Source organism: Yarrowia lipolytica, chromosome 1C (assembly GCF_001761485.1).
Source record: "Yarrowia lipolytica chromosome 1C, complete sequence".
NCBI lineage: Eukaryota > Fungi > Ascomycota > Dipodascomycetes > Dipodascales > Yarrowia > Yarrowia lipolytica.
Genome location: NC_090772.1, coordinates 1,096,496 through 1,113,951, shown reverse-complemented (window position 1 = coordinate 1,113,951; position 17,456 = coordinate 1,096,496). Strand labels below are relative to the sequence as shown.

The 17,456-nt window shown below is 47.8% G+C and overlaps 6 protein-coding genes across 6 annotated transcripts; 4 read left to right on the top strand and 2 right to left on the bottom strand.

Annotated features, from left to right (window-relative positions):
- Nucleotides 1-758: 758 nt before the first annotated feature.
- On the top strand, nt 759-2,144 carry YALI1_C11131g (uncharacterized protein; the record flags this gene model as incomplete). Its single annotated transcript, XM_501589.3, has 1 exon — nt 759-2,144. One exon carries the CDS (start codon nt 759-761, stop codon nt 2,142-2,144), a length of 1,386 nt encoding a protein of 461 aa, XP_501589.3.
- A 332-nt stretch (nt 2,145-2,476) lies between these two features.
- On the bottom strand, nt 2,477-3,948 carry YALI1_C11100g (uncharacterized protein; the record flags this gene model as incomplete). The annotated part of the gene is made up of 3 exons (XM_066094151.2): nt 2,477-2,949; nt 3,070-3,259; nt 3,916-3,948. 3 exons carry the CDS (start codon nt 3,946-3,948, stop codon nt 2,477-2,479), a joined length of 696 nt encoding a protein of 231 aa, XP_065950223.1.
- Nucleotides 3,949-4,343: 395 nt separating this feature from the next.
- YALI1_C11096g (uncharacterized protein) lies at nt 4,344-5,741 on the top strand (the record flags this gene model as incomplete). Its single annotated transcript, XM_501587.2, has 1 exon — nt 4,344-5,741. The coding sequence occupies one exon, from the start codon at nt 4,344-4,346 to the stop codon at nt 5,739-5,741; it is 1,398 nt and encodes a 465-aa protein (XP_501587.2).
- Nucleotides 5,742-6,236: 495 nt separating this feature from the next.
- YALI1_C11077g (uncharacterized protein) lies at nt 6,237-7,388 on the top strand (the record flags this gene model as incomplete). Its single annotated transcript, XM_501586.3, has 1 exon — nt 6,237-7,388. One exon carries the CDS (start codon nt 6,237-6,239, stop codon nt 7,386-7,388), a length of 1,152 nt encoding a protein of 383 aa, XP_501586.3.
- A 648-nt stretch (nt 7,389-8,036) lies between these two features.
- Nucleotides 8,037-8,350, top strand: YALI1_C11057g (uncharacterized protein; the record flags this gene model as incomplete). Its single annotated transcript, XM_068282247.1, has 2 exons — nt 8,037-8,120; nt 8,168-8,350. The coding sequence occupies 2 exons, from the start codon at nt 8,037-8,039 to the stop codon at nt 8,348-8,350; spliced, it is 267 nt and encodes an 88-aa protein (XP_068138348.1).
- Nucleotides 8,351-13,847: 5,497 nt separating this feature from the next.
- Nucleotides 13,848-14,924, bottom strand: YALI1_C10990g (uncharacterized protein; the record flags this gene model as incomplete). The annotated part of the gene is made up of 1 exon (XM_501585.3): nt 13,848-14,924. The coding sequence occupies one exon, from the start codon at nt 14,922-14,924 to the stop codon at nt 13,848-13,850; it is 1,077 nt and encodes a 358-aa protein (XP_501585.3).
- Between the last annotated feature and the right edge of the window lie 2,532 nt (nt 14,925-17,456).

The window sequence follows — 17,456 nt, the reverse complement described above, 5'->3', positions numbered from 1 at the left end:
GACCCGAAGGAGGATTTATTAATAGAGCGAATAGGTAGAGATCAAACTGTACCCGCTGAACAGAATGAATACATAGAGATCAAACTGTACCCGGTGATATAGTGAATAGGTATGTATAGAGCAAACTGTAGCCCCGAATCCCTATGCATCAAGTCTAGTGTCAATGGCCCGCCTATTTCCATTGCGGAGAAGAATAAGACGAACAGAAACATCTACAAGTAGTCCCCACTAGTATTTTTACCAATTACTCACACGATCGGACTCCGACTCCCCGGGCGGACTCCGATAATGTCTCGCAGCTCATGCGCATCCTCCAACTCTACATCACTCTCGGTCGGACTCCGACTACACATTGTGTCTACCTTATTGAGACAGTTTTATATGTGGTGAGTTGATCAAGTTCAACTAACAGCCAGTGTCTTCTGATCTCACTAACTGGACTCTTTTCACCACTCTCTGTTCTCTCTCAGTTCCTCTGACAGCTTGCAGATGACAGTTTGACCTCCAAAAAAGAGGACCATTTCAGGTGCGTGTATTACACCAAATACATGTCCGAAAACGATGAAAAAAGCGGCATTATATTCTAAATTAATCAACCAAATTCCACTCCTATTACTCCCTCTTCCACAAGTGTCACCCATCTCCCTACGTTGCTGTTTGCACCTAAAAATAACTGCGTCAAACTCAACCTTACCCCTATCTTCCCCCATCCCCTATATAAACTAAGACACATCCCCCTTTCTCGTCTCCAAATAATCATGTCTCGAGATTCTGAAACGAACGAAATGTCCAGGTTTGACCGGTTGATCCGGGAAATCGGATGGCACTCGCTCGTGAACTCTTCATGTGACATCAAGATCCTCATTGCACAAAAAGTGCTGCGGATGATCGCCTACGGTCAGAGTACTTTGATTCTGGTGCAGTTTTTCCGTGAAATACACGTGTCCGACGTTGGTCTCGGGTACTTTATGACCCTGACTCTGCTTGGAGATGTAATCATTAGCTACTTTTTGACATTGTACGCCGACCAGCTTGGACGGCGCCTTGTGCTCCTCCTTGGTTCGTTTCTCATGATGGTCAGCGGCATAGTTTTTGTATTTTCCGACCACTTTGTAGTGCTGTTGATAGCAGCCATCGTCGGTGTAATTAGCCCTTCTGGAGATGAGACGGGTCCCTTCAAGTCCATTGAGGAGTCTGTAGTAGCCCATCTCACTCCAGCCAAAGAGCTCTCCGACATCTACGCCTGGTATGGGCTGTTTGGCACGGTCGGAAGTGCACTTGGAAGCGTTTCTGCGGGCATCATGATTGATGGACTTGTTGCAAACTTCGGATGGACGCAGTTGAAGGTGTATCGGTTCATGTTTGCCCAGTACGCTCTGCTGGCATTTTTGAAACTGATTCTCAACTGGTTTCTCACAGATAAGTGTGAGATCGACCCAGATAACAATGACAATGAAGAACACGAAGCTGGTCTTCTTTTCGATACCCACGATCATTATCACCAACTCGAACACGAAGCTGATCAACTCCATGGTTCCAAATTCTCCTTCTGGGGAACACCTCTCAGTCCCAGGAGCACATCAGTTGTGTGGAAACTATGCATTATTTTTGCTCTGGATTCAATGGGCTACGGCTTCATGCCCATCTCGTGGGTGGTGACCTATTTTTTCGACCGATGGAAGGCAAGCGAAGTCACTGTCGGCACCCTCTTCTTCTTCACCAGCGTGCTCAACGCCCTTTCCTCTCTGGCATCTTCGTCCATGTACAAACGTCTGGGACCGATCTTTGCCATTGTGGCTACCCATTTCCCCTCTGCAATGGCCATGTCCTTCATCCCCCTGGCCCCTACCATGGGAATTGCGATGGGCCTTCTTCTCTTCAGAGCATCCACTGCTGTCATGGACGTAGTTCCCAGACAAGCGTTTCTGTCCCATGTGGTCTCGTCCTCTGAGCGAACCAAGGTTATGGGCATTGTCAACGTGGTCAAGACTCTGGCCCGATCTGTGGGTCCCATCTTCACTGGGATGTTTGCCCAGCGAGATATTCTCGGCTTTGCGTTCTTGATCACGGGCCTCTTGGAAGCTGCCCATGACCTGGGAATGCTCGGACTCTTCTGGAAGTATAACCGGATCATTGAGCATTAAATGAAGTCCAAGTACATACTGATACTTCGACAGTATATTTCTCATAAACAAGACGATACTCGTAATGGTGGACCTTCAATCAAGATCCCGAAGTAGAAACAGCACTCGTATCAACACAGTAGTTCCTTCTATCCCGCAAACTTGATGCATGACACCATTTCCTTTTCTATCCGTCGCAACCACCTGTCCTGAATACTCCATGTATATTAACTGTATTTCTTCGTCACTTTTGATCATTTGTGGTCCCTTTTCGTCGCCCTTGCTTTGCTTATTCCTCTCCCCCTTTAGATATTAGTGTAGTGTGTGTTCAAAGATAGTGTGTTCAAGAGCTGCTACACCATGAAATGAACCATGCGTTTCTGGTTGGCAACTTCCAGTCTGATGCCCTCAAAGTCGACTGTGGAATAGTAGTCGAACGAAACATCGAGACCCACAAGCATCCATTCGACCAATGAGAGCTTGGTGGACGCTCCAGACTCCTCATACAGCATGTGCTTGATAGAGTAGTTGGTGACCACAATCAGCAACAGCATGTACAGGCCAAAGGTGATGGCTCGGGGTTTGGTGGCAGGGCTTTTCTTCCACACAGAGTACACCGTTTGGGCGTACATGCATGCCACAGTAGATGCCACGTAGAACACCAGGGCGTAGTGGTGCACAGCGGGGTCATCAGCGATAGACACGTAAGTGAAGAAAATCGAAGAAATTATCTTCAGGCTGCCAAACAGACCAATGTTAGACAGAATGGTGTTTTCAGATGTAGCTCCTAGTTGTGACCACAGGAGCGTGGAAATAATTCGGGGGCCTGGATTTGTTAGTATGGGAACCAATGCTGGGGGATCTGTATCACATAATGACAGTCTAACAGCAAGAACACATCCAATCCCTGGGTGCTCCATCAGCGTTCAATCTTTAAAAAACTCACCAAGAAAGATTGCCATACCGATCTGAAAAATGCTGCGCTCAGGATACTTGCCACCAATGACGCTGGAGAGGCCGGGAAAGGCCTCCTCGGAATGGTGGCGGAAATGCAGAAAGGAACCAACTACAAACGCGAGGAAGTAGGACGCCGCGGTTCCCAATGTGGATATTATAGGGATCCACGGTGCTTGTAGCTGAGTTAGTACAATTGAGGACAAACCAACGTATTGATATGGTAGAAACTAATACTGGGAGATATCATGAGAGAGACTGGACTAGACCATGTGTCCAGAGGAGCGTGCGGATCACCATGTGAATGTTGTATGTCGAAGACTAGAAGCATATAGGTCGAGCTCGATTGAGTTAACTTTTCAGGGTGAATCAAGGATGACCGACAGACTATGAACTGGTGCTCTCGTCTAGATTGCAATATCAATGTCTCTGGCGTGAGTGCTTTGGCTGCCGCCAACACAGCGCGACTCACCCAGACCCGGTTGGAATAGATAATGACCATAACCAGCGTACCCTACCGCTCAATAATTCCCGAATCAAATCCATTTCCCCACAGTTGTCGAAACAACCAACTTATGAGGTCATTCCTTCCTCGTCCCAGATCAGAAAAGCGACTGTTCCATTCCAAGAACCACAAATCCTCCGAGAAAGCACTTTCTCCACATCAAAATGGCCAGATCAAAACAACAACCGATCCATCCACTCTCCCATGACTGATGTACTAGTGTCTTAACCCCAGATCATGCTCCCCCTCTCACATTCCACGTAGGTCCATTTTGTCAGTCCACGTGACTCCACACGTGACTCCACACGTGACTTCAACCTTTCTCATACTCACAATAAACTGTGGTTTTTCCTTGTAAGAGCCCATGTCGATTCTGGGTCGTTTTCTCCCTTCACTTTTCAAGGTGGTTGGACGTCCGTCATTATACATGCACAGCGTGGTGTAACCGTGTAGAATTAAGGTTTAATTTTGTCGAGACATGCGAAGGGGGGTGTTTTAGGGGTGAGTTACCCTGAAGCTGGGATTTTCCGGTGATTTATCTGCCTTTAATGGAAATATTTTTTATTAATTTCCCTAAATTATAAAAAAATAAATGGGGCGATTAAACCTTTTGAAACAACGGCTCTCCGTCTGTCTAAAGTCCTTTTTTGGCCACAACACCGAATCGACTCATTTATAAACCCCCGTCTTGGGCTCATGTACGCCTCCTCACTACAACTTTGTTACATCGCCAACATCTCACGCAAAACGAGACCGACGCCATGGTGGAAAGGTTACATCTGAAGCTGGGGCCGAAAGACCCGGTTGTGAAGATTGAGGCGACTGAGGAAGTGTTTCCAGGCCCTATGTGTGGGCCAAAGGCCGACAACAGAGAGGGGCACCAGGGGTCCACTGAAGGACACAGTCAGCATGAAGACAGCAATATCGACACGTCAAATGTCACAGAAGAAGGATCCAAGACTAATTGCCCGAAAACTGACATCATCGACACAAAAACCGACTCACAAACTGCTTCTCACAACATGCCCACGATGAAATCAGAAGTTCTTCGAATCGGAGGAGGAAAAGACGTATCCAAGTACTCGCATGGGGATGACAAGCGGGGCCGTCGACAACGACACAAAGATGACAGCTTATTGTTCGACTTTGATGTGGACATGACAGATGCCGTTCCAATTACTATGAAACTTGGCATGAGAGAGAACAGCTGTGGGATGATCAAAAAGGTAGCCAAAGACCGCGATCGAGCTCTCCGACGAGGGAAACAGTTTGGTATACCTCTCAATCCTTCTGTGCATGTCTATGAAGACCCTGAGCCTGGAGGGTTTGAAGACCCACTTCCTGACTCTCTGTATGAGGGAGATCACAAGAGAATGGAACGGGATGAAAAACGAGTACAATCAACGGAGCGGGCGAGGATCATGGAGGAAAAAGACCGACTAGTCACCCAGATGGAGCAGCTGGAGAGTGGAGAGTGGTTGCGGTACATTGCTGGAATCACCAAGATTCACAACATGGGAGACAAGGAGGAGCTGGCACGAAAACGAGAATTGACGCTAAAGGAGTGCAGATTCATGGTAAAGTCGTACGAGCAGTTCAAAGAGCGGGAAAAGCAGTACTTGGCACGCAAAAAAGAGCTGTCCTTGGCGATGTTGAATGATCCCAAGTACGCAGACACGGATTTGTACGTGGAAAAGCCCTACAACTCGAGAAAGGCGGTGGACAAGGTCAGCATCTTCTACCACCGGGCTATCAACATTGAAAAGGAACTAGAAGAAAAAGAAGCTGAAAACCAGGACGACGATGACGAAGACGATGAAGAGGAGGAAGAAGAGGTGGTAGAGGAGGCTGCTGTTGTTAGGAAGACAAAGGGAGGTAAGAAGTTGATGGCCACTAAAACTGTGCCTCAGAAACAAACGTCTAGAGTTTCAAAGCCGGTTTCGTCTAGGAACACTTCATCCAGGGGCACTCCTGCGAGAACTGCCCCCCCTACACCTCCTCCTCCGCCACCTTTCGTATCCTTCTTCGAGAACCCCAAACTTGTGCCTTTGTTTGAAGACATGCTCAAGTTGCGGCGGTCTCGAAGAGCACCCCTGGCATTCGGAAGACCTATTCCCGAGCTCGAGGAGGTGGAGTTTGAGCTGCCTTGGTTGGTGTAGGCAATGTATGTATATTATTTATTTATTCAGTAATGAGTTGGTGGTGTATGGTAGAGGTGTTGGCTTGTCTTGAGGTTGTCTGTATCACTATTATTACTCTGGTTTGTATCACATTATGGTGAGCTCAACTAATCTGGCATGTTTTTTCAACTGATTTATTCTGTTTGTTTAAACTATAGTTGAGTATAGATAAGATTCATGTAGACTTAACTATTGAGTGATCAGTTGGTCTTGGAAATGTAATTTCCTAAAAACGTCTCACAGAACTGGATTTTCCCCCTTTTTGTTTTTAATCACAATTTTTTGGCATGTTTGAAGATAATCCATTCATTTACACCTCTCTAGAGCCACTGTTACTGCTGTGACCGAGACTATCGTTGTTGTTTCATAGTCCTACTTGTACGTAGATCCAACTTAAACCCCACACTGCAATATAAATCCTGTCCTCCTCCACGCCAACAGAGATACTTCTGCGAACAGAAGACAAGTGTCGGAATGGTACTTAAAAGCATTGCAGATGCAGACTCCCAATCTAACCCCTTCTCCGCACTTGCTCCAGAAATAATCCACGAGATTCTCTCACATCTAGATATCCCTTCGGTATGTGCCCTATCTCATACAAATACCTTTTTGAGAAGTTCTGTGACCGAAGACCAGTTTAAACTGCATCTGACCGCAGTTTGTCCCTGGTTTGATCCTGACTCGTCGCGTTTCAACACGTTTAAGGAGTGTACATTTGAATATCTTCGTCGAATGAGTGGCAAGAAGTTCGCTCCCTGTCTTGATAACGTCAGTACACGTCTTCCTGTTGAGGATATGGGACCGTCTGTTCAATCTGTGAATGGATATGTGGAGATGATCAAAGTCAGGAACACCCATAAGTTCTCTGACAATGTGTACATATCGAAATACGGAATCAGAGTCAACCTCGGGAGCCTGGAAATGTGGTCTGCACCTGATTTTCAATATATCATCTCTCTCCCTCAACTCTTTGCAACAATCATCGGTCACAGATGTACTCAATATGTTCTCGGACAGCTTCTCCTGCAATACAGAGACGAAGATCATCCCCGCATATACGATCTACCTGACTGCGACGACTACCGGATGATTCACTGTGGCAAGCACGTGTTTGTTTACACCATCAAGTGGGACCTGGAGTATGAGTACCCTGAGGACAAGGAGCTCCTGCTGTATGTATCTGAGGACGGTCTTCGACAAGTGATGGTTGGTATTCCATCTCATCGGCCAAATTCAGTGTATGACGGCTATTTCTTCTTCACCGATGACAACAACGCACTTTGTTTCGCGCAAGCGGGTCTTGACGGGTTACAAGTGATTGATCGAGCCCCTAATAGACGTCGCTGTGATTTCTTTTGTGATAGCGGCAAGACAGGTCATATGTTTGTGCAAGATCAGATGGGTAACAGTCATCTCTGGGATATGGCTCGCCACACCATGCATCTTATACCACCGTCACACCGTGTCCAGACTTCGGATGTGCCTATTTTCCTTACGGTGCCGTATCCTGGTATAGACAGTGTAGACTTGGAGATGGCTGAGGCCCAGGACGAGGTTCCGATCGAGCCTAAACGAGCCCCCTTTGCTCTGTTTGCTTCGCTCCATCACTTGGCGGGGATGTTTTAGCGGAGTTGGAGGAAGAAGGCGGGCTCTTTCGGACAATAAATGAAGTATTCCTCATTGAGTCCATGGGTGCCAGCGCTGTTTCTTGGTAGACTCTGGCTATCTATCATTCTTAGATACAGCACTATTGTCTATTCCTTCATACTTGCTATGAACAGTATCTGTACCACGTGAACACATGAACATTCACCCATTCCAGCTGTTTTTCTCAGCTGTATGCACAGTCTAGCCCGGACATTTGGGCTCGCTACTACCGCACTACCAATTGAGCTCGGGGCATTATACCGATCACGATAATATCCGCTCAATGCATTCCTGATATAAGTGCTTGTACACGAATTGATTGTCTCTCTTGTACAGATACTATACATACACCATGCCAAGATGAACCTCTGCAAGTGGGTGACCAGGGTAGCATCTCGGGCAATGCAGCCTCTCAGTTGAAACATTCTTCGTTGACATGGCATATAACTGATGAAGACGATAAACTACACCAATTCTGGCTGTCTTGATTTGACTAACAATTGAACATCTTGACATGTAGTGTATCAAACTGTGCTGTACTGTAACCTCGCCAACTCGAGACAGAAATGCACCTGCTCGTATCGTATGTACGGTCTTTGTCTACTGCCACCCTAACATTTTACCCAGATGGGCAATAAAATCCAACGGTTGTTTATCAAACAATTTGCTTCGTTTCTTGAGCATCCAGAAAGATGCCCAACAAGAAGCTCAGTACGTAAAAGCTGTAGTCTGAAGACAACTGTCTGCAGCATTACCAGTACATGCTCGCTTGTGGGCTCCATTTGTGTCCCTTGGAGAAGCGACCTGCTGCGTTGTATCGGAAGAAAGACATCATTCCTCCGACAAGATCTGCTCTACTTGTAGAACATGGCCCGCTTAGCCCTATTCAGCTCGCTGCTTTGCCCCATTGTTGGCAGAGGCCTTTGTGGAAGGCTTGGTAGACGTTTCAGCAGTAGCTTCAACAAAGAACGCCACTGCAGGAAGGAGACAAATGTGGCTGGTGGCCGGATCACCGGAGTAGAGCAGGAGATAAAAATTACATGGGAGGTGCATGGTCGATCCCCGGTCCCTTAACGACGAGATTCAATGCTCAGATTTACCGGTATGTAGATTACTGCTACAAATACAGTTTCGGATGTTTCCGGTAACCCTAGTTTCTGACTGGTCGCCATAGTGCAGCGTCTTTTGACACATCTAAAGCGGGTATGTGATGTTGTTGTATACGAGCAAATATATGAAACCAAAATGATTTTGGGCGGGACTTGAATCCCCAAAAAGATGGGCAAAATCAGGCTGCATTCGACGCCCTCTGCTCAGGTGATAGTCCTTGCTATAGTTACAAACACCTATACATAGAAGCATTATGGAGCTGTTGGTGCACTCAAGTATCGAGCTCCCCCTCATGCACAGCATCTCCGAACTCTCGGCACGGCTGTACACCCTTACATCCTGCTCAAATGATGGTGCCTGTGGGAGGCAATGCGCCACGGCAATTGGTTCAGTTGGGTCGGATGCCTCGTGTGGCAGAATACGACATCACTGTACATCTTGGGACGACTTCTTGACGTGGTGCCGAGTAGCAGGCGTTCAACAACAGCGCACTAGTATAGCAACCAACATGAGCTGCAATGGGATTATGACGTGTTTTTTTGCGGAAGCGATGCCTTCTTTGAGTGCAAAGAGCACCAAACAGCGCCGTTCAGTGTAGTGCAAGTAAGTAAATGCTTGCTAGTCTTGGCCAGAGCACTTGTTTAACCTTGACATACCGACTGTGCGTACATAACCAGTGTACAAGTTGTGGACAAGACTGTAGGCACAACAGCCTTGTTTATCTGCCCCGTATGTTTGAATTGCTCACTATGCGGAGCTGTATGGTATTCGAGGTTGGTTTGTGTCACGCTTCGGTGTGGCAAGGGTCAAGGCGCGGAACTGTGCTTGTTTGACATAGAGAATCAGAGGGGGTAGGACGACTGTCTCCGACCACTGGGACCGGGATCTCTACACATCCATCGCACGAAGGACTGTTGTCGGAGTGCCTGAGAAACGCCGGTCTCACATCTCGCACTGCAGTAGACGGCACACAGAGTTCTGTCTCAGCGATAATACGGGCATGGCGACTAAAGCGAGCAATTGCTATGTCTCTCAGAAGTGCACCGTGCTCCATTAAACGACTTTCCGTTGTTATATTGATTCCAGACCCCCTGGGAGAAAAATATTATGTGCGCTAAATCACACCTGGAACCTAGCAGATAATATCACCACCAGGAACTCCAGTTTGTGTTCACGTGACCTGTACTGCGGTACAGCCGCCCACAGGTCTACGTCCGCCCATACTTGCCATACTTTCACGTCCACTCATGTCATGTAACCTTCGGTATGGTTATTTTTCTCTACGTGATGTGTCGATGAGCACGTCGTCTTCTACACCCTATGGCTGAAGGCGAAGTGGTGTGAATACCGGGACTTGAGAGACCGATTGGAAGGGTCCTTTCGTTGAAAATGGCATGTCTCTCTTTCAAATCAGCCCACTATATTCTGTCAATATTCATGTCTCAGCTCTTGTCTACTTCACCTTGTTCACCAAACATAGCCACACACAACACCAAATATTAGAGACCGTCTGAGGAGCTTTCTTTCTGCACATGAATCACGCACAGAGTCGCAATATACAATTCGCCAGCTTCTCTTGGAGTCTCTCTTCTCTTGTTCGTCCAGCATGAATCCACTTGTTTGCCCGAGCACCATGCATGGGTGTGCATATGGGTCGATTTCATGTGAGCCTGGCTTTTGGATAATTGCTCGTAGAGAACAAGCCCGCGGCCCTTGCCGGTCACGTGAGCGGAAATCCCCTACCGAAATGCGCTTTCGCTAAATTTTTCCCCATAGACCTATCAGAAGCGGCGCCTGCACCAGGGGGAGGTAGAGCCCTTTGAACATTGGTAGAGGTACGATGAAACCTCTTGGCACAAGCCATACAAACCATTGATACAAACCAGTCAAGATTATTATGAGATCTATCTCGCAATCACCAGATAATCTGCTACCTCTGAAACGTGCGTAATACTAACGTAACGATGCACAAGCGGGATCTGGCATGACCAGCGGAGGCGGCAGCATCGACGGGACCAGTAGAAGCAGTAGTTAGGGCTCGGTCGGCATCGTCGGCAAGAATCTCAAGTGCATGTCTTTCCAGATAACAATTCGATTAAGCACTCGTAATGCAAGAAAAATCATGTTGAAACCATCATGCCAAAACCATCATGCCCAAACCCTCACCCTGTCGAAATTATCACCATGTCGAAGACATCACCATGTCGAAACCTGTCCAGATAAGTATTCACCAACACCGCTCTCCTGAGAAACACAAAGACTGCTTGTACTACTTGAAGTGGAGACATCTCAAACATTCTCTCACCTTTCCACCTCTTCCATCACCTCACCTGTGCTCCCAAATTATTTCAACAGCAAAGATAGGCGGGAGAGATATACAAGGGGTATAGAGTTGTCGATAAAGAACCAAAGCAGATATAGCCGGAAGAGGCAAGGGGAAGGGCTTCGGTCGAAGTCACGTGATCTTTTTCAGGCCGTGCATAGCTCAAAAAAATACAGAAACCACGTGACTCTCTTATGAAGTGCAAAATTTCTTCAGCCACCCAAAGCCCGGTCTTTTCAGTCTCCTTGCACCGCATTCTAGCAACCTTGTTTGCCGGGTCCCAAGGAAAAAAGTTGCTTCAAAAAAAATCAAAAAAAAAAAAAAAATTAGGTTGAACGGCGAGTGCCGAGGTACGGCTGAAGGACTCTTACGTCACGTGATTATAAATTGGCGTAGATATCCGTATTCCCCGAACTTTTCTCTTGACAGCGCTACAACTTTCATGGGCCATTTTATAGTTTTCCCGTGTCATTATGGGGTTTTTGTTCTTGGTTGTCTTGAAATGGATCTACTTGTAGTCGATCTTTGCATGAGATCGGAGTGGTGAATTTCACTACAATACTGCCAAATAAAATGGGAATTTATTGATTTATTGAAATAAATATGGTACTGAAGCCAAGGTGGTCAATTAAATGTGTTTTACTTTTTTTTTCACCAGCTTTCAGCATCCCTTCAACCTCGTTAATAACTCCCCCCAAGCCACCTGTCAGATCCTCATCAAATAGCCTTTAATGTGGATCCACCTATAATGGAGACATTTATGCAGGGTCTGGAGACCTGCTGGATGATGTATCTGACATTGACATAGCTATTGACAAGGCAACAGCGGGGTACTATGCCTGCTTTTTTTTTCTGCCGTTCCTTAGTGCGCCAGTATTACGTTTGACGCTGGAAAAAAGTGTCGGTTTAGCTACTGGTAGGTTCTGTCTGTCTGGCATACACGGTATACATATAGAGTTGAAAATGGGGCAGACCTTTTGAGGATGTTCCAGAGGAGCTGGAGAAAAACGGAGTACGCCGATGGCTTCGTCTCGTCGACTATTGTTGATTTACTACTCCTTTCTCTTCACATCGACTCATTTACTCTGTTTTGACGTCGCTATACACTCAGCTCCGACAGATTCATAATAGCAAGGTAATGCAGCGGGTTTAAGTTGGTGTGGGGCAATTGCAGGGTGTGGTTTGTTTTCGGGGACTGTTTGGCTGATTGCAAATATCTTGTCGAGCCGTTTCCTATCCAGTTATCTCAAAACCCCCAACCGTTCCTACAAGAAGCTACTGTGATTGGCTGGAGCATGTTTTTCAAGAATACCCGTGTTGAACGACATCTCCACCAACTGAGGACGGGACGGGCTCCGAAAAGATCCCGTGTATTGAAGATATGTATAACACGTCTATTTGTCGTATCCGTATAGTGGCACACAAAGACGAGCGAACAATGCAGTTCACGACCCAGCAGCACAATGCACGCCAGCCCTGCCCTGACGGGTCGGCATGTCTGACCAGGTAAGCTTCCGGTGTTTCAGAGTCAGGGGAGTCTTTGGAGAGTAAATTAGTTCGATAGTGGATCTAGTGGATCCTGAGACCCAGCTTGGCCTTGTGGTCCGGCCCTGTCTGAAGTATTTTAAAATGAAAATTGGTTGGCAGAAATCTCACCCATAGTCGGCAGAAACTTCACTCTTGGTCGGCAGAAATTACAGTCATGCGTATTAACAGCGACAGACATGCGCACTGGCTCGTACTCGTACTTGAGTCCTTTTGGGGTCGACAAGCATGTCAATCCTGATTGGTATGTTTATTGGAACGCCTTCACCACCCTATAATAACTGCATGCACCACATGACGTCCGTATAATGTAGCGTACAACTTGATTCGGGGATTATGTAGCTCCATAAAGTACACCGTTCAGACCAGCGCCCTCTTAGCTATCTCTTTGTGTTCTCAGAATTCCTGCTACCCCTCGACTGGCTCGTTTCTTCACATTCAAACGCCACCCACCATCCTTCTTGACAGCTGCATCAACAAACCTCTTTCTCCGATTCCGCACCTCATGCCGCCCTCGCCATGCGCCAACAATGTCGTATTTAGCCTTACAAGCAGCAGTTGTTGCTTCAGCCTTGCTCTCTTCGCCCAAGCCACACTAACCCTGTACCCTCAAGTCGCTCATACTTGTAGCTCAGCAGAATGAAACACACAAAGCCCTCGTAGACGGCTCACTATCGTACACCTTTTGACATTTTGTGCATATGCGCCACGTAAACAGACAGATATGCACTGAAGACCAGCATCAGTCCGGTCGTCTGTAGCCGTACGCCGGCCGCAATCCAGATACTTGCTCCACGTTTTCTTGAGTGCCAGTAGTGGAACCACTCGTATTGTATTGCCATAGTATGCGGATGTATGCGGTTCACTCTTGTACTGACTGAATCAGCAGATACTTGTACTGTACCTCTCTGTACGTGCTATTGCAGATCAACTGAGACATGAGAATAACGGCTCATGCTTGCTTTGAATTTTCTCATGAGCTCTGGGCAACTATTAAGCGCTATGCCGACGAGAATCGTCCGGGCGTCGTATTGTGGGCTGTTTTGAGAGGCAAAATACTAAGAGAGAGAGGAGAGAAGTTGATCGGAGGGTAAATCGTGGTTTTCTCGTCACTCTGGCCACCACAGTTCGCTTCAATTATCTAAAGCCCTCTATCGATCACTCTGCACAACTTCTCGCCACACCATGGCTCCAAAACTTAAACTAATTAAACTAATTAAGCTACCAGAATACTTGATAGTTTATTTGGGACATGAAACATAGCCACTGTGGGCCCACACTGTGGAATCAGACGCACTGGTGACATATTGTCGGTACCATTCAGTTTGCCGCTCTCGGTTTATTCCCGGTCTAGAAACCAGATTCTTTTGGCCCCAAAACTACAAGTACATTGCCCTACTGTTCTCGCTTCGGCCGGTCGTTTACTTTTGGTTGATTAATGCATTATCTATAAATACCCGTTAGTAATATCCCTTTTCACGTCGCTCGGCCTCTCGCCTTCGGGCCTCCGCTTCTCGCTTCTGCTTGGTTTTCTGGGCCCCCGACGGGGCCACTCCAGTCATCAGCTTGGGCCCATCTCGCTGGGTGTAGTTGATGAAACCCGATGCCACCTGCTCCGAGGTGGAAGAGCCTGTTTCCGACGTCTTTCGCGACTCAGACCCACTCCCAGAAACTCGTCGCATCTGGTCATAGCCATAGTCGTAGCCATAGTCGGAATTGTGTCTGTCGCGAGATTGATACACCTTTTGACTGGGGAGAACGGTGTAGGCAGGGTTCCACATGACGGGATGGGAAGTCATGTGGCTGGTCACGGGGACGGTCTGGTTTTCTTCCTGAATAGAATCATAAATGGTAGTTGTGGGGTACTCGTCGTAGGTCTCTGTTGCTGGAGAAACAAGATTGGGGTAGTAGTAAATGGGTTCCGAGTTGGGGACAATACCCGCGTCGCTCACGTGACGCTTGTTGGCATGGTTACGCTTGGGAGGCTGACTCAGAACCAGAGGAGCGCCGCTAGTGTTGCTAATCTCGTGGCTGATGAACTCCACGCTTCTCTTTCGAGGCACGGAAGGAAGAGGGTAAGTAGCCGAAGAAGGCGGAGAAGTGAGGGTAGAGGTGGGGGTAGTGAGAGCCGAAGAAGTGATTGACGTGGTCGGCGTGAGCACCTGGGGAGCAGAGGAGCTGGGTATGGGTTGGGTCAGTAGTTGTGTTGATCGGGGAGAGTCTCCTTGGGTGTGACTAGTCGAGGTAGTGGCACAATCAACAGAGGTAGAAGAAGCATTGGAGCTGGAGTTGGAGTAGGGAGTAAAGTGCCGGCTGCTGTTGTCGCGGGCGTCTGAGGTCACGTGGCTGGTGTGTGACGGGTAGTTGGAGTAAATGTACAGGTCTGGGGTTGTGTAGGCCGACTGAGGGTGTGCCTGGGTCAAGTTATGGGCCAGATGTGTATGGGCGACCATGTGGTGGTGGCTGGAGGTGGGTTGGGTCAGAGCGCCCAGGTCGTCGTCGATATCGTAGTAGAAGTCCAGTTGAGCCGCAGACATGGTATGTTGATGGAGGAGAGGAGTGACCTACTGGAGGAGGGCCCCCGGAGCTATATATAAGTGCTTCGATATCGAGGAGAGGGGTTAGGGTGGTGATAAGTTGGCCGGGTTAGGGTCAGAGCTAGCCCTTCGTTTTTGCGATTTCCACTCATACTAGCCTCTTTTTTTGCTTCTTGGGCGATTAATGAGATCTTGAGCTCTTCTTTGTGCGGCCTGCATCAATGGGCAATCTTAACTTTTTTGACCTGTCCCAATAATAAATCACAAAAATTAAAAGTGGAGAGTCTTGGCACCTCAAGGTTTGCTGATTAGTGAAGAGAACAAGAGAGACCGAAAAGCGGTGCTAGCCAAATGAAAAGTGGATTGGAGAGCGAGAGGTGTCGAGAAACACAAAGTGGACGTCAGGGCGGAACACGGCTAGCGGCTAAGACAGAAGTGGTGTAGCGATTGCGAGGGAGATGGACGGGTAGAGATGGCATGGTACAGTATGTACTGTACGAGTACATTACGGCTCAGTACGAGCGAGTACGAGTACAACTATGTGGGTCTACAGCAAAGATATTGTTACTCCGTTTGCACCAACCAATTGGTCACATCATACTCCACCAAGCTGTCCGGTAGGCCCAACCTGTGCCTTCTCTCCTCTCCTCTCCTCTCTCTCTTCTTTCGCTCTCTCTCCTCTCTCCACCACGTCCCTCTATCTCTATCGGCCGGAACTATACCCTTCAGCGTTACAGCCACTTTGCGATAATATGTCCTGGAGCTTGCTTCCTGCTCTCCTACTATTGACCCGTGGTTGTTTCGGCGTCGCCAACCTTGTGCAGAATATTATCCACGTATCCGGTTGCGGATGTGGGTCGTTGCCAGAGTTGTAGGGTCGCCCCTGATACTGGAGGTGTAGCCACAACCTGAGCCCGTAGAAAGGACTCCAAGGGCTGGAACAATTGATTCGCCAACTCCCCGCTTAGCTTAAGCATCATCGTCTCTCAACACATCTACATGTCTACATGTCGCATCCGCTATTCCGGCTAACTCTGTTATGGTCAGGGTCAGGTACAGATGCAGGTTGGGCCCAATCCGTTTGTGGACGACAGGGAGGAGCCATGCGGGCTAAAAGGGTATCTAACTGAAGCTGCGGACACGACGAGTCCAGCCATGTCAAAATATCCGTCCCACGCCCCAAACTCAGGTTGCTACTCTCTGTCAAAAGTCGGACCTCAACTCTAAATAGCCTTCGTCCATCCAGGAACCAAAACAGGCACGCTCGGAACCGGTCTTGACCAGGCACCGATTTGCAGGGGGGATGTGGGGATATCCGTGGGAAGCTGGCGATGGGGGGAATTGATTGGCCAAGTCAAAGGTGGGTGACGCGGTGGTATTTTTATTTTATTTTTCACCCAGAGCAGTTAGCAGTAATTGGGTTTGTGGGGGGTCCTACCCTTTTGACCAACTGCAAGTATCGTGATACTCTCCATACATTGTTCATAGAGAGACAAATTCAAGCACTCATCAAGTAACAAACCAATATTAGATACTCCAGCGCCAAACGCTTCAGACACTCCACATCACGTGCTCATTCTCCATCTACCCGGATCAGAACTGTCAAAAGACACCCACGTCAACACCCTGCAGGACCTAATGACAACCGACATGGAGCGGGCGGTCGATATGGGTTAAAGAGGGTTTGAATTGAAGATAAACACAATAGCAGGGTGGATGGTGTTTTTGTTGGGTCCATCGTGCAAGCAAGTCGCCGTCTACAAGGTCTGTACGTTGCACTTTTGCGTTTCTGGTAATGCACCATGTCCTGGAAAATGGTGGTACAAGTACAAGTATATACAGGTGTTGAAATTTCATGCCACAATTAGCCCATACTCCCCGCCCAAGACGGTAGCCGCGCCTCCCTTGCGTCGCCCAACTCTGGCTTGCCCAACTGAACCGTTATCTCTCCAAGCGGAAGTGTCAGGTGTCATCCTCGTGCGCTGGCAAGTCTGCCATCTGGTGTCAACAGGGAAACTTTTGGCCGAGAAATGTCGCTATTAATTATTCCAACACGGAAATTCCCTTTTGGGCGTCTATAAAAGGTACGTGTTATACCCATATACTGCTGGAAGTGACAAAAACACAATACAGACGAGCGACACGGTCATGGATGACTTTTTTCCAGTGTAACATTACTCCAGAGGTTTTTTCCTCTACATTCAGGTCCACGTTCCTTTCTCTGTCGCACTACTCCTCTGCGACCCTACAAGTAGTGTCATACAGATTGCCCTTTGATGGTCCTGAGAGTGCTAATACAACCACACACAACAGATGCACGACACCCAAACGTGGATCATCACGAGGGGGCAAAATGCAACATTAGCTGTGCCCGTACCTGATTTACGTAGTGTTGGCTATCTCTATCATAGCGTGTGGACGTGTACTGTAGTAATTGCACCTGTGCAGGGGTAGATGTAGCTAAAGGGCCATGTTGCAGATAAGCGGAAGCAAGGAGGCCGAGCGACTGATTTTCTGTTAAGGTGCTACTGT